General features: G+C 47.6%; 1 protein-coding gene across 3 annotated transcripts in view; it reads left to right on the top strand.

Annotated features, from left to right (window-relative positions):
- OAT (ornithine aminotransferase) overlaps window positions 1-24457 on the top strand; it is a 261439-nt gene that overhangs the window by 93486 nt on the left and 143496 nt on the right. For 2 of the 3 annotated variants that reach the window (XM_069612035.1, XM_069612036.1), the window contains exons 2-3: window positions 2704-2926; window positions 4672-4896. In XM_069612035.1, the coding sequence (XP_069468136.1) occupies window positions 2728-2926; window positions 4672-4896 (424 nt within the window). In that variant the 5' untranslated portion in view covers window positions 2704-2727. The remainder of the gene's footprint in view (window positions 1-2703; window positions 2927-4671; window positions 4897-24457) is intronic. The other variant, XM_069612037.1, reaches the window with a different exon arrangement.

The following is a 24457-nucleotide window of genomic DNA, read 5'->3' as shown; positions in this document are numbered from 1 at the left end:
CGCCCCGTCCTTTTGTGTAGCCCTGCAGATGGTGGCAGCAATTAACATAATTAGCATACTAATAGTATACTTCAAACAGGCCCACATTGGGCCTGGCTGCAGAGGTAAACAAAGACAGGGATACTCCACAACCTTTTGATATGCACAGTCAACCTGAAGCAGGCTCCCGCCCTTCGTATCAATGGACCGTGAAATGTCATGTCTGGTACTGTGTGTATTACAGCAGTCATCCACACAGGGGTACCCCATTCAGAAGGTACGAGTCTGCGGATTGACAGGACCAGAAATTCTGGTCCCGCCGCAGCTTAAAGGGAGACCTGCCGCTTTAATTGGCAACCAGAGTGTTTCATTGACAAGAGACCCTTTGATCCACAGACAAGAAAGGCGGGACTTGGTATTACATATTTTCACCCCTTTACCTTTTCTGTTGCAAAGCACTTATGACCACATGCATACAGGAGATAGTTGGGGACCCTGGATTGGTTCATTAAGGTAGGCTTCACTGGCAATCACTGTGACCCATTTGGCTTTAAAAGAGGACGGGCGACCCTCTTTTGGCAGACAATCTGAAGACTTTGCAAACAGTAACATGAAGAACTCTGCATTGGACCCTGGCTGAGGGTACAGCCTGCCTTGCATCTTCCGGCAGTGACGGAAAGCCAGGACCTCCAAGAGGGAAGCAAGATCCCTCCCCTAAACCCCTCCCAAGGGAACAGAGGGAGATACTGAATCCAGAGACCCATCCAGCAGCTCCAGAACCCAGCCAGCACACAGCACACAGCATGCCCCTCTAGGCTATGCAAGCAAGCCTCCTAGGTGGGAAGTGCCAGAGAGTCTCTGACCCAAGGACAAGGCAGCTGCCTGCAACACTCCTCAGCATTGGGCCATCCGCCTTAAAGGACGACACAAGCCCATTGAAGAAGCTTAGAGGAGTGTACAGATAAGCAACTACCGACGTCTGCCTTAAGGGACCTTTTTGAGCCAGTCCAACCCCTCGAGCTGCAACCGACTGCACTGCAGAGTTAGTCATGGTCGCGAACGCCGTCCAAACCTCGATCAATGCTTCAGAACTGCTGACCAGCACTCGAGCTGCCATGTAGGCCAGCGTACAGCCGCCCAACCTGCCTCGCTCGCCAAACTGCCTACGCCCGATATCCGCAGCGGTCTCCCGTTTTGAACTGTTGCAGAAGCTGCAAAGCGCATTGAAACCGACTCTGCGCTGTCGAGCACCAAGCACATTTACAGCACAAGGTACATTGTGGTTCTGTCCCCCCTGGTCCTTCTCCGAAGGCTCCTAGTGACCTTTTATGACCCATTGTTCCAGTTGTGTTCAAACCAAGTATCCTTGTACTTTTGCAATGAATTCCTATATCGCTACCATCCAGTTAGCATGCAGAGTGCATCCCTTTCCTTTGAAACTGTCTGTTCTGTTTTCCTTTACAGGGTGGGTTTTATTTTGTAGTGTGCTAGAACTGTCTGTTGTGCTAATAATAAAGTAGATCTGTATGCAACCTTGACTGGAGAGTATCTTTTTATCATTGGGTAATACTTGTATTTTCGCTGTGTTGCAACTAACCAATGATCCACGTCCGTGCAGAGATAAGCCTGCCATTCGTCCACGTTACCAAAATTGGACGAGGAGGTTTATAATGTGCTTGCGTTTCCAAACGGTTTGGGTCCCTTCTGGTCTACTAGAGGTGTGGGGCTGATTGATGGTCTGGAAACCGATATTCATCGCTGGGCTACTGGTGCCTCGGACGTTGATTGGTCGCATCGAATCCTTGTGGGTCACTGGGGGTGCCACTGAAGGATAATGAGTTGTCTGCTGCTTTTTTCCTCTGGGGTGCTCCGTCCTGCCTCCCGTGCTGCTTTGTTGCACGGCGACTGCTGGGTGTTGTGGGGATGGCGGGTCTGTCTCCATCTGTGCTGGGCACGCTCATGCACTCGCCTTCATTCCATGTGCGCTTGCAGGCGGTTGTGCCCTTACCCTAGGACTTGCACTGCCCGTTGGCTCACCCAGGACCATCGGTTCTTCCTCCCACATGCCCTTCTTAGTGTGTGGTGCACACGGGTGGCTCTGCAGCCGTGGAGGTGGAGCGTGGGGCCTGTGGGCATCGGATGCCACTGGCGTCCGCCCCACCACGGGCTGCTAAACTCGAGTAGGAGCTGCTGGGCGAGCGCCTCGTCGCCAGAGGAGTTGCATAAAACGCATTGTCCAGTGTCTGACCAATACTGTCCATGGCTTTCCACTGGAGCCCCGTAGGGTCAAAATGCTACCCACCACACAGCGCCTCTAGCAAGCGCGGAAGCTCCTTTGAGCCATGGGCCCATGGCGTATTGCCATAACATTGGAATGTTTAAAATGGGGACGTGTGGGTAGGGCAAAGGCAAGGTGTTAACTCCTTGAACTTGCGGAGAGAGGGGGTGGGGGGGGGCAAGATCTACCGCCCCCAAATGCAGGCAAAAACCTGGGAGTTACAAGGCTCAAAGGGCCACAATTCAGACGTATAACGCATGGGCCCAGAACCATATTCTGCTGCCCAGTCTATGAAACCTTTAGCTTCCAGAGCAGGCCAGGCGCCTGCAGTGGCTGGATCGCACTCGGCCAAGCACCCCCAGCAGCTGGCTGCCGGCAGCCCCCTCTAGAGTAGATCTGGCGTGTCCAGGGGGCCTGCTGGCTTTAACTCTTGTCCTCTTTTTCAGGCAGTACTTTGCAGAGCCTTCAAGATGTTGTCCAAGCTCGTCCAGCGGCGTTCCTTCGGAGCTCTGTGCCGCAGCGTCCACACCTCTCTAGCCTCGGCCACGACGGCAGCCACTCGGAAGCCCCTCGAGGACCCACTCACCTCGGATTATGTGTTCGATCGGGAGGCCAAGTATGGGGCCCACAACTACCACCCCCTGCCCGTGGCCCTGGAGCGAGGGAAAGGTGAGGCTTGTGCTGACTAGCGGCCGACGGTGACGGCATGACCCGGGGGGCGTGCGTGCGTGCATGGATGCACGCATATGAGGACCACAAGGCTCACTCCGCAGAGCAAATGGTGCCAATCGTAAAACTTAGATGGGCAGAAAGATGGCACTGGCGGGTGGCACGGGAGTGAGGGGGGAGGAGGGGGTAGACTCCCTCATGGTATCTTATGCCAAATTCGAGTCGAAAGTTTGAAAATAAAGTGAGGAAAATAAGTTTTACAAATGCTGCAACTTGTGATGAGTGTGAACTGGGGTTAACAGGGGGGTGCCCCTAGTTTAAAGTTTTACAAAAGGGGTCTAAATGAAATGCGAATTTGGAAGATTGGTGATGGGGGAGGGGGTGAGATGCCCGCTTGGGTGAATGAAGGGTGGTCCTATTGTTGGGAACAGGAACTAGAGCATTTCGTGGGGAGAGGAGAACTAGGTAGACCGATCAGGGGCAGCAAAAAACGCGGCAGCTAGAAAACCCCCATTGGTTCAGTGCCTAAGCACTTTGTTTGAAGCGGTTTTCAAATTGAAGAACCCCAATTGACTTCAGTGTTCATGGCAGATGAGGGAACTCTGGGAACTCGGTGCACCAGTTCAGAAGGGTGGTTCCATGTGGGAGGGGCAGCCAATGAAGCCAAGAGCCGCGATTGGCGGAGGAAGGGGCAGTGTGTGTACTCAGTGGCTGGGGCAATGAGTGCCTGATTTGGCCAGGGAGTGAAAATGGTGCGGGTTTAGAGCAGGGAATGGGGCCTGTGGTTGGAGGGGTGTGGAGCCATGAGACTGTCCGCTGCAGTGAATGGGTAAGGCCTGGGTGGAGACCTTGGCACAATGCATTGGCTGGCGGACTACACTTCACACATGGCCCCTCTCCAGGGGTCAGTGCCCATGAAGTGCTCCTGTTTTTGTCTAGGTCATAACCATTCTGTGACAGCTGGGCTTGAGTTTTGGTGCGTCATTGAGGTGGGTGGGAGGAGTATTGGCTGAAGGCCCGTGTCTGGGGCCGGTGGGGGGGGGCAGAGGCTAGTGCATGAGATTGGTTTGGAATAAGGCAGGCTTTCCTCCAGTCTGTGCTTGATTAAAAATACTTTAAAAACATATATAAACTGATTTGGTAGCGACATGATGGTGGATATAGCCCTCTGTGCTTTAAACTGATTTGGTAGCCTACGTGGTGCTGGATGGAGCCCTCTGGTAGCCTGCGTGGTGCTGGCTGTAGCCCTCTGGTAGCCTGCGCGGTGCTGGCTGTAGCCCTCTGGTAGCCTGCGCGGTGCTGGCTGTAGCCCTCTGGTAGCCTGCGCGGTGCTGGCTGTAGCCCTCTGGTAGCCTGCGCGATGCTGGCTGTAGCCCTCTGGTAGCCTGCGCGATGCTGGCTGTAGCCCTCTGGTAGCCTGCGCGATGCTGGCTGTAGCCCTCTGGTAGCCTGCGCGATGCTGGCTGGAGCCCTCTGGTAGCCTGCGCGATGCTGGCTGGAGCCCTCTGGTAGCCTGCGCGGCGAGGGTCACCTTTTTACCTAATTGCAAAGGTGCAGGTAAGATCATAGTGCCTTAACTGAGGCCTGCATTATTTCAGCTTTAGTTTGCTAGCACAGGGCCCCTTAGGGTGACAGGCGATGTCCATTTGAAGTAATGTTGGAATAATGGGGCACCTCATGGGGTGAACTCAGCAATTCTGTTTCTGAATAACATTCCTCACAGCCTGAATGCCTTTTCTCTTCAGGTATCCACGTGTGGGATGTGGAGGGCCGAAAGTACTTTGATTTCCTGAGTGCCTACAGTGCAGTGAATCAGGGCCACTGCCACCCCAAGATCCTGGAGGCGTTGAAGTGTCAGGCAGAGAAGCTGACGCTCACCTCGCGCGCCTTCTATAACGATGTGCTGGGAGAGTACGAGGAGTACATCACCAAACTCTTTGGCTACGACAAAGTGCTGCCGATGAACACAGGTACGCATTCCAGGGCCGCCTTGGGGGGGAAAGGTGTGTGCAGGTAATTGCACTGTAATGGACAGCCACTCCTTTGTACTGTGCAATGTGTGGAACGCTGTTCAGGATGCAAAGTGGTTCTTCAGACCTTGCTGGTTGGGTAGCCCCTGTTGACTTTGGTTACGGGACTTCCTGTACCAATCTTTGGTTGGTTTCCTCTTTATGAACCTGTGCAGTATGGTACTTGACTCCGACTGGACTGAGGCAGCCCCAGCACTGCAACATGGGGTCCATGGTAACCTGGAGACGCCTGCATGGAGTATGCGTGTCCGATCTGAATGGACGGAAAGGGCTGTGATGAATCGGACCATGTGTTGGGCAAAGTTTGCGTGCAGTTCCCTCTGGAAACACTACAAGCAACTAGGACTACAGGTGTAGGCAAACCACCCTTTGCTATAAGCTTGTACTACAGTTTTGGTAGCGTGTTGAGCAGCCAAGCATATCTCGAGGGGATGTGAGCAGTAATGCTGTTACAGAGGTCTACAATCACAGGTGTTCAAATAAACTCTTACACTCAGGGTTTTTTGGATAAATACTTATTAACCAGTCAGTTATAAAACATTCATTAAAATGAGACAATTATATAGAACACACAAATATACTTCAATACTGTATACTAAGTTTCTGAATCAGATAACCCTTTTGGGATGGCCCACAGACACAACCTACAATCGCAGTTAACTTTACTTTAGTAACAAGGGTGCTGGGGACATGAATATCTTACTGTGACCATTCAGAACACTTTTCGAGGAGTAAAAGGCAAAGGTTATTGGAACATAAAAGGTTACAATTATTCTTAGACAGTGCAAATATTTTGAGTTCACCAGAAGAGTCAATTCAATAGGCTAGGCCAAAGTCAATGAGGCTAAGTACTCTTGTCTGGTTCTACAGTACCTTACAAATGAAGAAAGAGGCAGCTGACTTCTGTTCCTGGCAGTTCCTGCAGATCTCGCTGTTCCTGGGCCTCAGTCATGGGGACAATATGGAGGACGTTGGGACTCTTGCACTATACTGGGACAGTCAAAAGCTTGCAACTGGCAAACTTCAATTCCAGTGGCTGTGGGTAACACACACACAAACTGGTCTCTCTCTCCCTGGTTCTAAGGTTTCCTGCAACACTCTGAGGAAAATGCAACCAGCTCAGAGATTAGTATCCAGGTGGCTTAGTGTCAAGTTGATTGGTCCCACCAACACAAAGGGAGACGTTGTCCTTGAAGGGGCTTCTCTGTCAATGCGAACTTGGTGATTCGGACCTGCAGCAGGGCTTCACCAGGCAAACCAACGGTCCAGAAGTTGCAGCAGCCGTCCTTTTCAAACTCCAGTTCCTTTGTCCAGTGGTCGACTGTCTTCCAAGCCAAGAGACTCGCCTTTTATTCATTTCTTTCCCATTCATTCCAGCCTAGCTGTCACTCACCCAGCAGGGTGACTGTCCAGCCAGTCACCACACAGTGCATTTGGGTCTCCTAGGAGACTAAACAGTTTTGGGAACCTCCCTCACTTCCTGCCCACCCAAGACCCTCGGGTGCCAGAGGCGGTCTTCACTCCTGAAGCCCGCCAAAGGCGGATGAACAAAGGGACCAAACCTGGTTTGGCGAGCAGAGCAAAACTCTAGAAGGACCTTTCCAAAAAGAAATGGTGAAAAAAGAACAGGACCTACTTGAACAAAGGGGGCTCAGACGCCATCTTGAAAAACATGGCTCCCGCTATTTAACGTTACCGGAGCTACGAATAGTTTGTGGTCAGGAAAAATCATGGTAGTTCGTTGTAAACCCACAGCCACCATCCATTCTGAGAGGAAAGGGTAGCATTTGACTGCTACATGAGTATCTAGACACGGGATACTAAGTAACCCCTCCAGCACTCTATTGTAAGGTGGTGTGTGCTGGGTCTAGGAATTTAAAAAGACTAGTAAAGTCAATTTCACTTTACTTACTCTGGGAAACAGTAGTTTCTCCCAGAGAAGGTATTTTAACCCTTGGGACAGCCTGAGAGGCTTCCCTGTGCTACTGCACTGAGGGTGCTTTGTGACACAAATGAAAATGATGCCTATGGAGTTTGTTAGACTCCATAACCAAAGGAAACACAAGAGTAAAACACATATCAAAATACGTGTGGGTGTGGGGAAAAAGGCTCACTCTCCAGGTAAAAAAATCAAGTCCTCGAAACCCAGCAAAGTTGCTGGGGGTCTCTAAGGTGAAGGGAATTGGCACATTTTTGAGAATTCGCCCCAATACTCGTTCCGCCCACCCCCCTCCCGACTAAGGGACAGGAGGATTTAATCCACCTCTGGATGAATCTCCAAACTCCAGTCAGAATTCGGCCAAGACCCCGGCAATGTCCCAAGTTCCATCAAACCCAGTGGCCTCAAATCAGCTTCTTTCCCGTAGAGCCATGCGATTGGAGCTTATGGCTCTGAAAAGAGCAAACGGACAATTTTGGTAAACCCAAAAACCCACCCGCAGTCCAAAATACTCTTTCATAAACGTTTGCAATCGAATGAGACTGAGATTTAACTGATGCAAATCCAGTATGAGGAAAGCAAATCCCTCTTGCAGCTGAAGGACGGCTCTCCTCAAAAGTCCAAAATCGAACTTTTACACAAGCAAAAAAAGAGTAGATACGAACAAATCGGCTGCTATAACGACCGCCCTAGAGCATTTGAATAGCTTCAAGTCAATCGACTCCATTCAGTTTCCTTTTATGTCTTCTGAATGAGACCAGTAGCATTAAATGGGTATAAAAAAAGGTTGTGGTTATCTAATCTCTGATGCATCGCCAGGAAAAAGTAACATAAAGATCACTGCTGCAATACACCTCTTGCCCCAGTCAAATGAACCCCCTCCAATTGAAAACAGTTCAGTTGCTCGGGCAAGTTCCAGCCCGCACACAATATTCAAAAGTGAGCAGTGTAAGCAATTACCAGAATAACTTGGAAACCAACGAAGCAAACTTACCAGGCTCCTCTGATCTCACTCCCCAAACCTCAAACATTCTTGGGTGGATGAGCGAAAATCAATGTTACAACTAGAATAAATCAATCATTCACTCTTTCAATCAGATTCCCTCTTTAAGAATTTTAAAGTCTGACGATATCGACTGGGTGACTTACAACAATCGTGTGATTCGTCAACTTCACTCTTACATCATAGTGAAAGTAATCTGGGAACACCAGGTAGATCTCGCACAACTGGGACTCCATCTCAAACTAATTAAATCCAAGGAAAAAGCTCTCTTGTTTATAGAGACACATGAGAACGCAATTGAGGCTGGCAAAAGTGTAACACCGAACAATGGCAATTCAAAATCGCGGAATGTTGAAATGATGGCCCAGTTCTCCTCCTTGGCTAATGCAGTCAAGGACTGGTCCTGGGTGGAACGTTTGTCAATCAAACATGCCAATATTCAATTGTAGTCATAAGATTCATATCTTGGCATTCACGTGGATCCAAGAACTTATATTCCTGGTTTAATTCCATCCCAAATTGCAACAAACCTACAGTAATTTTGATTCAAGAAACCATGAAGCTACAACACTTCAATTTGAATGCTTAAATGACCTATACTTCTATACTTGAATGGTTACATGACCTATACCGCATTTGCCAACATGGATCCTTTAGGTAGACCATTTGGAGGTTTGGCAGTTCTTGTTAACATGAAAGCCAATCCCAAGATGATTTCATCTTCTGAATATCTGCTGGCCATAGAACTGACCACACAGGGAGAAGTAGAGATCTCCTTTCTGATTATAGGTTTATATTGGAATCCAGCAAAGCAGTCTCTAGACATCTAGATACGATTTTAGAAGATGCTTTTCTATGTAATCCTCATTATGAGGTGGTCATAGGTGGCGATTTCAACTCTACCTGCATTCAACTACCAAGTGATGAATGCCTTAAAACATTGATGAATTGTGAGTCCACCTCTACGCTTGGAGGAAAAAGATGGGTGGCTTATCTCTTGGATTGGGATCTACAAATTGCAGGGTTGGGTAACAATGAAATTGGACAAGATGCTCTCATTATTCATATATCGATTTTGTGTATCTACTAATTTAATCAGATGTTGATTCGGTGACTAGTAACCCAGGTGTAGGTGACCACATGATCATCAATCTGAATGTGAATGTAAAATTTAACATATATGACATTGCACCTGTACTTATGCTCTGTCGACAGTTGACATCTATGGTGAGAAAAGAAAGTGATGGCATCCCCACAGCACAGACATCCAACAAGTGGAGGCGCACAATAATGTTCTCAAATCTCTGCTCAGCAATTATGCTAAACAGACAAATATTCAACCTCATACTCAAAATACAGTTCTTACAAATTTGAAATGCAAGAAAAACAAAGATCTGATTGCTCTTAGAGCTTTGGCATTCACTCCCCAATTCACAAGCTCCACAAAACAGATCAATCAGACATATAAGAATAAAGTCAAATTCAAGTTACAGTGCAGACAATCAAAAAATGATCCAATGCTTGTGTAAGCACAATACCAAATCTACTTGGACACTAATGTGACGAACACACCACACCCTCTGTGACAATGAACTCCGCTATTACGGCAGAGGCTTGGGGGGGGAAAAACCTCTTGCTCAAACCTACCAAATTCCACTTGCCTATATTGAAGTCCCAAATATAAATCTTGACACCTCAATAATGGGGACTGTAAATGGTCCATTGAGGAAGTCTGTGAGGTAGAATTCTCATAAATGTGCCAATTCCCTCTACCTTGGAGCCCACCGACTTTGAACTTTTTTTTAATTCTGTTTGTTTTCTGTGTTTGTTTTCTTTGGTTTTGGAGTCTAACCAACTCCATAGGCATCATCTTTTCGTCTGTGTCACTCAGCACCCTCCGTGCAGTGGCACAGGGAAGCCTTTTAGGCTGTCCCAAGGTTTAAATACCTTCTCTGGGATAAACTACTGTTTCGCAGACCCAGCACACCCTATCTTACAATAGAGTGCTTGAGGGGTTACCTAGTATCCCCTATGTCTAGAAACACATGTAGCAGTCAAATGCTACCCTTTCCTATCAAAATGGCTGATGGCAGTGGTTTTACAACGAACTACCATGATTTTTCCAGACCGCGAACACCGGTAGCTAAAAAATCACGGGAGCCATGTTTTTCAAGATGGTGTCTGAGCCCCCTTTGTTTAAAAAGGTCCCGGTCTTTTTTCTTCACTTGGCTTGGAAGACAGGAATGAAAGAACCGAAGACGAGCTTGAAGAGGACAGCTGCTGCAACTCATGGACCGTTGGTTTGCCCGTGAAGCCATGCTACAGATCCGAATCGCTGAGTTCATCTCGACAGAGAAGCCCTGCCAGGACGACTTCGCCCTTTGAGCTGGTAGGACCAATCAACTCGACACCAAACCACCTGGATACCATTCACGGAGCTGGTTCTATTTTCCTCAGAGTGCTGCAGGAAACTGAATAGCCACGGAGAAAGACACCAGTTTGTGTGCTTGACTACAGCTATCGGAATTGACGATTTGCCAGTTGCCAGCTTTTTGACCAGTCCAGTGCAGTGCAGGAGTCCCCCTGACACCCTCCCTCTTGTCCCCATGACGGAGGCTCAGGAACAGCGAGATCTACAGGAACTGCCAGGAACAGAGGTCTTCAGCTGCATCTTTTGTCTTCAATTGTCAAGGTACTGTGAAACTAGACAGAGTACTTAACTCTCGCGGTGAAATTGCTTGAAACTTTCTTAACTTGCAGGCCTAATCAGCTTGTGACCCAACATATGATTCTTTCTTTTACGAACTACTTCTGAGAACTTTGGCAAAGACTTTTCCGTTTAACTACCAGAACTGCTTTATCCTATACAAGACTTTAGCCCTTTGACTTTGCCCTAACCTATTGCATTGAATCAACTCCTCTGGTGAACTCCAGACTTGCACGGTCTAAGAATACTTGTAATCTTCTTTTTATTAACCCATGCCTTTTTGCTCCTTCTTCAAAGTACTCTGCCATTTTGCTCCTCATAATGCCTCAAACTTATAGTGTAAAGTACTGAAGTATATTTGTGTGTGATATATATTGCCTCCTTCTATTGAATGTTTTATAACTGACTGTAAAATATAAAGTGTTTTACCAAGAAACCTTGTGTAGAAGTGTCTATCGGAATACTTGTAATTATAGACCTCTGTGTAACATCATTACAGCTCACATTCCTTCTTGAGATCAGCCTGGCTGCTTAGCTGTGCTACCAAAAACTCTGTAGTACAGACTTGTACCAAAGGTTGGTTTTGCTTACACCTGTAGTCCTAGTTGTGTGTAGTGATCCCAAAGGGTACTGCATACAAACACTGCCTAACAATGTCCAGTGGGCAAATTCAAAATGTAACTATTCAAAAACTGCAGGACCAGACGGGATCCCATCCTGCATGCTTAAGTCTAATTCATATTTTTGGACACTATTCGAAAAGATAAAGATGAACTCATTTTTAAATCTAAGCGAATTCCAGAAACTTGGATTCTTTCAATAATTATACGCATCTTCAAAAAGGGCAATCCGTCAAAATCGTCCTAACTATAGGCAAATTGGATGCGTCTTCAAAAGTATTCTCTATTTTGATCCTTGCTGGTTTTGAAAGTTTATACAAGACCACAACACCTTCTTGCAATTCCAGATAGGTTTTGGGGGGAAAAACATGGGCACGGCTCTTAATGACACCATTTTATCCCATATCCTTGAGTCAACTAAAAAATCAGATTGTGGTGCAGTGTACATGGCATCGCTTTTTCGGGGGGAAATTCTCCCGGGGTCGGCTGGGCCGTCCGCAGACTTCCGGGCAGGGAGGCCCAAACTCCTCCCGTATATCCCAAAAGAGATAGAGTATGAGACACACGCAAGAAGCAAGGTGATTCTGCTGTTTATTAAACAAAACGGCAGGGATGGGTCAAGGATCGTACGCGTCCGTCCTGACACTCTCAACATCGTGGGGCTCGCAGGCCCTTTTTACCTTAGCATGACGAGCTACTTGCGTCACCTGCGAAAAAACCTATCGCCACTCTGGATTGGTTCCCCGAGTGGTAGGGTTAGTATAGCATACGTATAGAGAATGTTATTGGTTAAGGGTCAGTCGGGTGGTATACTTGGGTTGTCCCTTCAGTTTGATACATAAAAATTGTTACATGAAGACCCCTGAGGATTGGTCAATGTTAATGGCGTCAGTGATAAGGGCCCCATGTTCTGATTGGTTCACCCGCGAGCCCCCCAGTCTAGGACCATCGCTGTTCCCAGCTCGCGGTGCACCTGTCACTTGCAACAATGTTTCACTATGGGTATGTGCAGACAATGTGAGGATTTATTCATAAGCAGGAAGGCCAACTACTCCCACCGCCGCAGATGTCCATTGAGTCGCTTAATTGTATCTGCCTGTGTCTTGAGACGGGGGATCCAGGCGCCTTTTTCCTCCTGGGCTTGGCACCCTATCGGGTTCGGCTTGGTCACGTGAGGTGGGACCATGGTTGAGGCAGAATTGTGCACAATTAATATTGCATTTCTCACTGTGTGCCTGGCTTATCTTGCAGGTGTGACCTTGGCGTCGGCTTGCGGTATGAGAGTTTGCAACGTTGTGCCCTTGACTGTCTGCTTTCGCTGCGCTCATTCTGCAGGGTCAGCAACCGAACTCTTGCTCATTCAATGTTCATGGAGGCTTTTGCTTGCGGCCTACTTGGGCCTGGTGCATAGGTGGAACCGTTTGATACAGAGCGCTTTAGGTTATGGTATCGTATTGCTCTATCCCCAGTATCGTGTCTTCGTTATATTTCTCATTATGGTACATGGGTTTAGAAGAAGCGTGAGCAAGCCTTTTTAGATGAGTTCATTATGCGTCTTGCGTTTCTGCATTTTGAAAAGCCTATGTGGAAAATAATAAAGATGCACGTCCGTGGGTGTGTCCATCGCCTACGTCATAGCACGGAGTATGTTCTTCGTGTGGATTGGTGTGGGAGTGTCCGGTGTGTATGTTTGCACGAGTGTGCTGACCGTTGGCTAGGTCGTCATGGCATCTCTAACGATGTGTTGATTTGGTGCTGGATGGTTCAGTCGAGTCCATCCATGCCGCAGGTGTCGGCATGTGCAGGGCAGGCTGGTGGGCAGGCGGGTGGGCACGTGAGTGGGCACATCCGTATGTTCTTGTACCAGGGTATTTGGTCGTCTGGGAGATGGGCAAACTCCTCTAGTGGCGGGTGTCTGGGCTGTGATCCTCTAGGCCAGGGTTGAGAGGGGATTGGTGGGAGCCTTTTGTTCACTTTTCCCACTTCAGTCCCCCCTCTGGTCGACTTGTCGACCACAAACATATCCTTTTCCTTATCTTCTCTCACTCTCCATATTTTAGTTACTCCTCCCAAATGTCCATAGTGGTTAACATGGTCTTCAAATGACCAGTACATATATACACAGGTTCCTCCAGGTGTGCAGTATACCCATTTCCCTATGTAGCTCCTTGGGTTTCTTGGGTTTTCGAGCTTCACAGATGGTGGGTCCAGGTGGTTAGTGATGATCTGGTTGCGCAACCTCTCTTTTATTATTGTGCCTGTGTGTTGGCCGTCATCTGCTGGCATCAAGGGGTGCATACCGACCATTTCGATCATCTCGTCTGTGGTGCGTGCCTTCCGGGCCTTCCAAAATCTTATTATGATAAAGTGCAGCTCCAGCCAAAATAATGCATCCAACTATGATCTTCAGTCCATCTGACAGCCAAGATGGCATCCATGACCATAGCGTTGAAAACCAGCTCTCATCCTTTTTTACACCTTTACTTTCATCCATCATTTTGGAGTGCATCTGGGCCAATTGTGATCCTGCTTCTGTCAGTGTACTATTGTCAGCATCGTGAGCAGGAATGAATGTGCTTCATGATTGTCCTATCTTTGCGCAAACTCTTCCTTCCATTGCTGTGAGGAGGTCCAGTACATATCTGTTCTGTAGTGCTACCATCTTCACTGCTCGCAGTTCCTCTTTTATTGCGTTGAATCCATTTACTGTAGAGTTAATTGTCATCATTAGTTCCCATCTAGTTATCTGGAGCCATTTTGCGTTTGCGTAAGCCTGTAGTCCCGGATGTATTATTGAGGAGAAGAACATTGCTGCTCTGCTGAATAGTCTGTGTTCTGGCGGAATTGAAGTGAGTGCTGTTTCCGACTTTCCCCACAGGTAATTTCCTGTCGGAGGTTCTCCTTGTCTTTTCTTTCTATTCAGGACAGTGTTGTTGCCGTTGTTTCGGTTCTCTGGTCCCTTCTGAAGCTGTGCAGGTCTCTTCTTCCTCTTGTTTCCTTCATCCATTTTGGGGAAGTTCGCCACATTCACATGTTTCTGGGGCACCACTGGTGATGGTACATTAACGTGTACTATTGTGCATACACCATTCCACAGAGGGGGCAGTGTGTGGTATGCCTTGTCTCCACAGGCCCAGTAATGGTCCATTACTACTGCTGTTCCTGCTCCCCCCTCAGGTAGCTCTGTCACGCTTGCACAGTTGGTGTTGTATCCTACGTCCACTTCTCCTTTGTGTTGGTAGCATACCTTAGGTGCAGTCATCGGCAGTATTGTTATTTGGTCTTCATCCTTCTCTATCCACGTTAGCATGCGTACGTACTTGACCCAAGTCATCCAACATCTGTTGTTGTGTTCAGCAATAGTTGTAGTATCTTCTCTCATTACCATGTTGCTGCCAGCCACTCCTGTGTCCCATTTGTCACCCAGGTACACCTTCCCTGTTATTATCAGTGCTCTTTCCCAACATCCTTGTTTACCAGGAACTTCAGTGGCGTACCAATCACATGGTAGGTACTGTAGTGTAACTTTGTTTCTCCTTTTTCAGGGCCACTCTGAATGCTTCATCATGTAAACTGGCCTTGTGGTAACTCAAATAACTCTTAAGGAAGTTATTTTCGTACGGGTATGTGTCTCGTGATTTCCATACCAGGTGCACCGTGTTCCCTTGAAATCTCCCTTTCGTTTGGAACAGTGCCAGGTATATTATACACCGTGCTGTTTTTTCATCCTATTTCCGTGGCAACAAAAGTTCGGGAAGCACTCATGGCGTATGGGATCAATGAGCAGACGTAGCAGCTGTCTTCTGTTTGTTTACCTATTTGAGTCATGTGTTGGTACCACATGTTGTTTGAGACGTGTGCTGAATTTTGTACGTAGTTGTCAATATCTTTATTGTCTGAGTATGTGCTGCGTTTAACTCTATTTCCCTTGTGTGGAATTTTGCTAGTACCACCTGACGTAACACCTGTTGCAGCTGGGGGTGGGGGTATATTAGGTTTGGATACAGCAAAAATATTGATAGCATAACTGTTCCACCATACAGAGGCGGCCACAAACCCGGTGATCATCAAAATCCCTATCATCTTTATTACAGAGGCTAGTCTCACCGGCATTTTGCTCTTACCTTGCTGCAGTCCGGCAGCTAATTCTTGCGACGTTAAAGTTGCCCGCCTGAAAATTCTCAATATGCTTGTTATTAGTGTTGTTGTTTTCAAGCTCTCCCTATCAAGTAGTCGTTCAGTGCCCAGGCGAAGAGCTGTTCCCACGCCAATCTAAGTGATCTATCTCTTAGGACAGGCAAGTATGGGTGGAGGTGGGGCATTGATTGTTCTATGGCCAAGAGAAGTGCTGTGTAGTAGACACGTACCCTCCTCCTTTTCAGGTACTTTGGCCTTTTTATGTAATAGACAAATTGGTGCGATAATTCTTCAGGGTAGTTATTGTCTGAGGGTATCATCTACTCCTCCTTGGCAGTGAACTTTGTTATCTGTTTTCTTAGCAGTACAATAATACACCGTACCTGCATGTGCGAGAGAAAAAAGAGAACATTCAAGTGTTAACATGTGTATGTGCAAAACAATGTCCTTCAGTTCGGTTATTACTGCAGTGGGTAGGGGGTCAATGGGCAGAGGGTTTGGGGCTCAACTGGTAGAGGTTTCTTTACTCTTTGATCGTGTGACCATGGGGTGGGCGGTATGGTAATTACCCCTCTCTATTTCAGTAGTTGTCTCTGGGGAATCAGGGGGGTGGCAGGGTATGGGGACACTTTGGCCGTTAGTTGCGGTAGAAGTCCCTTCCTCCGTTGGCGACGCTGTTGCTGTTCTTCCAAAGGCCCTGTCGGTGACGCTAGGGCGGGTCTGGAGTTTGAAGATCTTTACGTCGTGTAGGTGATTCCAGGCACGTTTGTCCTGTAGCTTTACTGCTCTCGTTGATACTTCCTCTACCAGGTGGGGGCCAGTGAAGCGTGGGCTGTTCCACTTTCTGTTGAATTTGCGGAGTAGTACGTGGTCACCTTTAGCAATTTTGCACAGTTTTCCCTTTTCCAATTCTTCATCCGCGTCTCCTTGTTGATCACTCTTAGACCCACCCCGCGTGCGCTCGAGCTGTTGAGACACAAACACTACACTAGTAATCAAAGAAGACACATATTGGTACATTTCATCACCAAGGACAGTTGCAGTACTCTCATGGTCGGTGAATGCTCTTGATGTTGGCGTCAGAAGAAGGCGCATTTGGCGTCCGGTCACCACCTCGTGAGGGGTGAGGTGGTGGTCGGAGCCTGGTCTATTCCTTAGCTCAAATAGGGCTAGCGGAAGGCAATACAGCCAACTCTTCTTTGTTGTTTGCTGTATTTTTGCAATTGCCTCTTTTAATAGGCCATTCAGGCGTTCGCATATACCGTTGGCCTGCGGGTGATTTATGCTTGATGTTCAGTAAGGATGTGATATGCTGGAACATTTCATTGGCGAAATGCGGCCCATTGTCTGACTGCAGTATTTCGCACACTCCCCACCTGGGGAAGACCTCCCTCACTAGGAATTTAGCTGCTCGGAATGCATCTGGGTGTGAGCAGGGCCCTGCCTCAATCCACCTCGAGAATGGGCACACAACTACAATCATACACCTATTTCCTTGACATACGTTGATCATATCAACATAGTCAATATGGATGTGTCGGAAGGGTCCCTCTGGCCGGGGTATAGTACCTTTTATCACCTTCAGCGTGTGACCGGCCGTGAACTGCTGACATTTGAGACAATTGCTGATAAAATTTGACACATGGGAATTTAACTCGGGGCAGAACCAATCTTCCCTACTTCGTGCTGCGATGACTTCCTTGCCTGTGTGGGCTGGGTGGTGTAGTTGGCTCAGGGCGGTGTTCAATAGTGCCAGTGCCATTACCATCTTTCCAGTGCTACCCTGGCGCCATAGTGCGTCAGTTGGCGACATTGTACATCCTCTTTTTACCCATATTTCTTTTTCTGCCATTGGTGCAGCCGCTTGTAGCTCCATTATCTGTGTGGCTGGGAGATGGGTGTACCCTTCTCTTATTAACATCTCCTTACCTATTCCCCTCCCACTCCCTCTCTCTGACTCTGGGGGGTTCCATATCTCGCCAAAATATGCAGCATACTTCGCGTGTGCGTCTGCTGCTGCATTCCCTTTTGAAATATGGTCTTCTCCATTAGTGTGTGCGGTGCATTTGACCAAGGCTAATTCTTGGGGGTCATTTATTACTTCAATTAGTTCAGCCAATAAGAGGGCATGTTGCACTGGGGTGCCGTCAGCTCTCCTAAACCCTCTTCTCCACTTGGACAACCCTGAGTGGACAGTAGATGTGACATATGCACTGTCGGAATATATGGTCACTCGTTTGTCAAAGGTTTCCTTCAACGCCAAGATCAGTGCAACTAATTCCACTGCTTGGGCAGAGTAATGCTGTGGTAATTGTACGTATTTCATCGCCACACACACCGGTACCTCCGTCATTTTTACCACTGCTGCCCCAGTTCTCCTAATCCCGTCACTTTGGTCAATTGTTGATGACCCATCAATGAACAAGAGCTCACCTCCGTCTAGTGCATTCTCTTCAACCCTTCTAGTGCATGAATACATTTCAGTAGTCTTTGTACAATCGTGTGCATAGTCTCCTTCCTCAATTGCTTCTGCTATAAACCTTGCAGGGTTGACCGTGCTGCATCTAACAATTGATAGTTCAGCTCTAGATAATATTATCTCATAACCTGACGCCCTCTGCGTTGTTAGTGTGGACTTAGGCTTGTTCAATATTGCAAATAGTGCATGTTCCACAAATAGTGTGGTTGGGCACCCCATGGTGATTGCTGATGCTTTCTCTACCGCAAAGGCAGCTGCGGCGAGACCTTGTTCGCAAGGGAAATGACCTAGCATCACAGGATCCAAGTGGCCGCTGTAAAACGCTACTGGTTTGTAGCCCATGCTTGTTTTTTGAGCCAACACTGCTTTCATTACTGTTGAGTCGCAATGTGAAAATATAAAAAATTGTCGTTCATAATCTGGGGTGGCCAGTACCGGAGCGGTTGATATTGCATCTTTCAGTTCATCAAAAGCCTCTTTCATTTCCATTGTCCACCCCAACTTTTTCTCCCCTTTGTTAGCTTCTTTTAACCCCTCAAGTAGGGGTCCTATGTATGAGCTGTAATCAAATACCCATGCTCTGCAGTAGTTGCACAGGCCCAGGAACTGCTGTAATTCTCTCACTGTTTGTGGCAATGGCGTTTTTGAAATGGCCTGTGATCTTTGTGGTGCAATCGGTCTTCCATATTGGGATATGAGCTGTCCAATGTAAAGTACTTATTCCTGACAGTATTGTAACCTTTCCTTGTCTACCTTGTAACCTTTTTCAGCCAATATTGTCAGCAGCTTTAATGAGTCCTCTCTGCATCTTTTTTCGTTTGTGCTGCAAATTATTATGTCGTCAACATACTGGAACACTGTGCTTTCTACTTCAATGTTACCCAAATCCATCTGTATTACTCTGTTGAATATTGAGGGTGACTCGCAGTACCCTTGTGGCAATCTGGTGTGTTTCCACTTTGTGTTTCTGTAAGTGAAGCTTGTCAGATCTTGTGAGTCTGGGTGCAGTGGTATTGAGAAAAAGGCATTTTTAAGGTCGATCACTGTAAACCGTGATGCCTCTGCTGGAATGCCGCACAATATTGTGGCCGGTTTTGCTGCTATGGGGTATTCTGCTTCCACTATGTTGTTCAAAGGCCTGAGGTCCTGTATGAAGCGCCAAGATCCACCTTTAGCCTTGCGCACACTGGGTATACAGCTGTGTTGCATGGAGATTCTGATGGGACCAATATGCCATTATTTATAAGGGCCGTTATTGTTTCATATATGCCCTCATCTGCCTCTTTTGATAGTGGGTACTGTTTCACTCTGGGGAGTATTGCACCCTTTTTCAATTTTATTCTTACCCCCCTATGCTTTTTATGCACCCCACGTCATAGGGGCTAGTAGTCCATAATGATGTGGGTACTTTTGTCATATCCTCTTCAAAAAAGGGAACTGGGGTGGACGTGGGTGCCTCAAGTGCCATTGCAATTTTCTGTGCCGCTTGTTTGTACGTCACCCTTAGCCATATTTCCACACTCATCATAAATACCATTTCACCTTCTTCCTTTTCTCCTGAGAAGAGCTCCTCATCTGACACCTGGGTGAGTCTACATCCCTCTGCTAGTGCGATCACTGCCCTCCATGCTCTTCCTTCTCTGTCTTGGGCATGCACTGCAATGTAATCAGCGGTTGCTATAATGCTCTCTATGTCCACTGAAATCACCTTTCCTTCTGGTTCGTTGGCTGGTGTTTCTGGTCTAAACAAGTAGGCTGCTGGCCTCCTTCAGATCTTTCCCTCTATCCCTGGCATCCATGCAAATGCCATGTCCGTCCCGTACTGGAACAGTTCACCATCTACTGGCTCAGCCCTAATCACTGTCTGCCCACAGTATGCCTGCATAATCTGTCGTGCAGTGAGCATGTTTGTGGAGCAAAGTATGCCGTCCTCCGTAAAGGAGATCGTCATATTCAACCTGCTCATTATGTCTCTCCCCATTATATTTACTGGTGAGGCCCTAGAATATAAAAGTGGGGCTGACATGTCATAATCCCCTATTGATAAGGGAATGTTATCAGTAAAGGGAACCAACCCCCTAGCCCCAGAGAATCCTTGGGTGTTCATGGCTTCACCTGACATCTTAAATTTACCTTCCCTTATGCAAGACCGGGTCGCCCCAGTGTCAACAAGGAATGATAATTTTTTGTCACCTATCGTTACCTCTATGCGTGGTTCCTCCGCACTATTAGGTGTTACCGACAGGATGGGACACACCAAGGTCGTCTGTGGGCTGTCCTATTGGGGGTATAATGATTGACCACTTCCAGTGTAAGGGTTGTGTCCCAGGACTGTCACCCTACCCAGTTGTGTTTGCTGTAGTTGGGTATTGGTTGAGGTTATGTTATGGTCTTGGACTTGTGCAGGTGGCTGTACTTGCTGTGCTTGGGGTTGTGTAATCGCTACCTGTTGTTGAGGCGGTGGATATGTCCGTGGCTGTTGTTGTGTTACTAGTTGTTGCTGTCCATTTCCCTGTTGCAATGTCTGCTGTTGCTGGAGGCCCTGCTGTTCCTGTGTGAGCTCTTGTTGTCCCTGTTCACTCCACAACGGTGTGCCTGGTCTCACTCCACACGTACGTGACATGTCCTACCAATCCACAAATCCAACACACCAGTGGTTCCCTGTTCTGCCATGGAAAGCTTCCTGTGTTGTCCTGGTATACTGGGTGCCCGGTGGGGTAGGAATTTCTAAGTCCCCCCACCTGTTGTTGTGTGTTATATCCGTATCCTCTCCCTCTCATTATTCCTCCCCTTCCCCGGTTGTAATTATAATACCCAGCTCCTGGCGTTGAGTATCCTCCTCCCATGTTAGTCGTGTATGGTTGGAGTGGCGGCATCTGTTGTGTTAGTCTGCGATGATTGTATTTGGGAGGGGTCTTGTGCAGCCACTACTTGTGTGGGGCTTTGAGTTATTGTGGCAGGTGTAGTTATTAGTGCGCCTTCCATCGTGTATTTAGTGAGTTTCTTCTGTACTAGTTTAGCCTCTTCCGTTTTCCTATCCTCTTCCTTTTTTATTTTTTCTTGCCATGTCCTGCAATGATGTACTATAGTCAGTTGTATTTCTGGCCATGCCTTTGCTTCCATCCCCACTACTTTCTTCAGTTGTTTCTGGACTGCTTCTGGGAGCCCCTGTACTAGTATATGATAGAATATTGGTGGTGTTTTGTCCCATTGTTCTCTAGTTTCCATACGCCACTTCTCTTGAATTTCCTGGATATAATCAACAGGATCTTCGTTCTCACGCATCTTGCGCGAGGTAATTGCTCCTATGTCTGATGTGTCTGGATACTGTACCCTCAGTGCCTGCCATAATGCATGTCGGCAGTTTGCGAATGGTGCCCCATCGTGAGATGTTTGTTATTGTGACCCCGGGGAGCCCGCTCTCTTCCAGATTTCATCCGCAGCATCCCCTAATATTGATATTAGAAGGCCCTTTACATCTCCCACTGCCAATTTCTGTCCTGCGGTGTGTTTTTCCATTTCAAATATCCATTTACCCGCACCTCCACTTAATGATGGGAGTCTGCACTTTATATTTTCCTTGTCTGCATGCTTCCAAGGGACGTATTGTGGTCTAACCCCTCCCCTCTCTAGAAGAGGCATTAAGTTGTGTCCCGTTTTACCCCCTGGGTTCCACAAAATCGAGTCCTCACACCCCTCCTCTTCTTCCGTCTCTTCTACATAGTCAGTTTCGTCCATATTTCTCCTGGTCTTGACTTTCTCCTCCACCACTTCCCCTACTTTCATCATTTCCTTTATTTATTGTGGGCGTGTGTATTCGTTCTCCCTGCCTGCGTCCAGGGAGGTCTCTAAGCCTGCCTGCATAGGGTGTCAGTTCGCTTGTGAAGGGCGCGAGTTTAGATGGGCATGTTGCACGTAATGAGCGTGAGGTGGTGGAGCATGTATGACGGGACGGTGACGGCGTGGCTTCACGTGTCTGCCTTTCCGCTATTCCATGCTCCTCCTCCTCACTTCTCTGCAGTTCTTCCTTTCTCCTGCAGATCCATGGTGAGTCTCTATTTGTCCAGGTGGTGTATAGTTTATCTAGGCTTTCCCTTTCACTATTTCTTCCTTCTCCATTCCTTCTTCCTCACTACAAAAGTCATTCATAAATGGCAACCCCCAAACTGTCTTTTCCCCCCCCAATCGTTACTGTTCTTAAGTCTATTAGGTCCGTTCCTCCCTTTTCTTCTTTACTAATCGCTCCCCTTTGTGTCGATGTTGTTGCTACTTCTGTGCCTCTATATACATGCCTCCTTACTTCACTCTCCCCCTCTTATCTTCTCTTTCCCCTTCATTTCTCTCCGCTATTTCTCTACCAATTTCCTCTTCTTTTTTAATTCTTCCATTACTTCACAACTCATTTTTTCCAATATCTTTTCATCTTCTTTCTTCCTTTCCCATCTCTCCCTCTCCCTTTCTAATACACTCTCTATCATCCTCCCTTCTTCGTATTTCCTTGTCGTTTCTGACAGTAATCTCTTCTTCCATATTGCCATTTCTTTTTCTTTCTCCTCTTCCTCTTTTTTCCTGTCGTGCAGTGCTGCTCTTGATACCCTTTCTGCTGCTGCCTTTAACCTTTCGGCTTCTCTCCTTTGCTCCTCAATTCGTTCTCTCATTTTTTCCAACTCATTCTTACCTTCTTTCCTTTCCCGTGCTCTCTCTCTTTCCCCCCTCTCGAGCTGCTTGATCAGTGCATTCTGCTCATCCCTTAATTCTGCTAATCGTTCCTCCAAAGTCTCTTCCTTTTGTCTTAACAGCTCTTCCCCCTTTCATTTCCCCTCTTCCCCTTCCATTTCACTCTCCCTGGTATTATCCTCGTCCATTTTCCTTACCACCTCCTTCTCTTCTCCTGTTAATGAACCTCGTAATTTTAATAGTATCTGCGCAGCTACCCACTCATCATTTCCTACGTCCGTAGTCTGCTCTTCAGTCCTCCCCTCCCCTGCTAGCATCTTCCTATGGGCTGATCCCGTTGTACTAGTCCGCTCCCCTCCCGTGTGGCCACCTGTAGCTGTATATGGAGGCGGGCTGTATGCCGGGTTCGAGTACCCCTCAGCCGCCCTTAATTGTTCTCTTGCTATTTCTCCTAGTTCTCTTAAAGGATACAACCCCCCTCCCTCTGTTTTCACTACCTTCGCTAGGGATATATCGTCGCTCTGTTCCTTTTTTATTTCATTTTCGGTTGAGTGGTCCCTCTTTTCTCCTCCCTCTTGTCCTTTCCCTGTGTTGTGTGTGCCTTCACTCTCCTTTTCCCCATTCTCTCCCTCCTCCTTAATCTCCTTATCTCCCGTTTTTTCCCCTACAATGAACATTCCGTTTGGTCCTGGTCGGGACCCTTGGAACATCCTCCATAAATTGAACACCTCCACGTGGTGCGTCAACTTCTTCCCCCTGTATGTATTGTGCAGATGGTTTAATAGTGAGTGTTGGGTATATGGATCGAAGCTACCATTAGGCGGCCATGGTGTCGTCATTTTGTTGTCCGTCCCCTATGTCCATTCTATGCTGTACTTGATCAGTTTCTCCCTATGGGGTGATAGTGTTTTACATATGTGTTGCAGCGGGGTAGTGTGAGGGTGTCCCCCCCCCGATCCTGTCCCGTATGACATAGTAGCGCTCCACTTGTTACCCTTCCCCTATTTGGTAGCGGTTATCTCACTAGCAGTTTACAATATACAGCCTTATATCTTTACCTGGCCCCATAAGTTTGGGGACTTGCGATAGTCCGCTAAGGAAAAATTAGTAAAATATAGTATTTACATTTGTATATTCTTTTCTTTCGTTTCTTCCTTTATACAACACCCTTACGGCCCCCTGCGGCCGAGGCGCACGTAGCCCCATGCGGCTGCATGCCCCTTGTGACGATCTTATACTGCCGTCCTACTTTCACTTGCTCCTCCTCCCTCTTCTACACTTGCCATGGCCGGCGTTCTACGTGCGCAGCCACGTCCCCCTTTTCGCCTTCCCCCGATCAACTCATTACCGTGTACCTCCGTTTCCACGCCCTTAACACAGCTCTCCTCCCCGCCACTCAAAAATAAAGATGCCTGGTTCTCGAGATGTCCTATGTAAGCCCTGCTGGTGACGTCACCGATCTCTTCAAACTACTGGTAAGTTCTTCATATATTCTTTAAGTCCAAAATACACTTGCAATCTACCCCCGTTAAACCACAGCTGTCTTCCTGTCACTCCTGGAACAAGGTAATCAATAATATAATCGGACTGTGCACGCTGCGTCGCCTCGCGTGTGATACGCCCCTCGACAGGAGGGCTTAACCAGCCAATTATCTTCCGTATTGGGCAACTAGCTAGCTACCGCCTACAGGGAAACGTCATCTATCTATCGAGTTTCCTGCTCGATCAATAGGGATTCATCTACTCATTGATCAATAATTGCCAAATCGTAGGAAACCACGCACACACACACACACCCTTCCACATGGTCGCGACCTAGGCCAATCAGTGTCTATGAGCGGCCGCACGTGATGTTTTCGTGCTCCGCCCCCTTCTCTCCCGTAACGTAGCGGAGTGCTCTCGCACTCGTCCAGCTACCATTCATTTTATTGCCAACACT

This window comes from Ambystoma mexicanum, chromosome 8 (assembly GCF_040938575.1).
Source record: "Ambystoma mexicanum isolate Mex_15411 chromosome 8, UKY_AmexF1_1, whole genome shotgun sequence".
In the NCBI taxonomy this organism is placed as follows: Eukaryota; Metazoa; Chordata; class Amphibia; order Caudata; family Ambystomatidae; genus Ambystoma; species Ambystoma mexicanum.
This window is presented reverse-complemented; position numbering and strand designations above follow the sequence as displayed.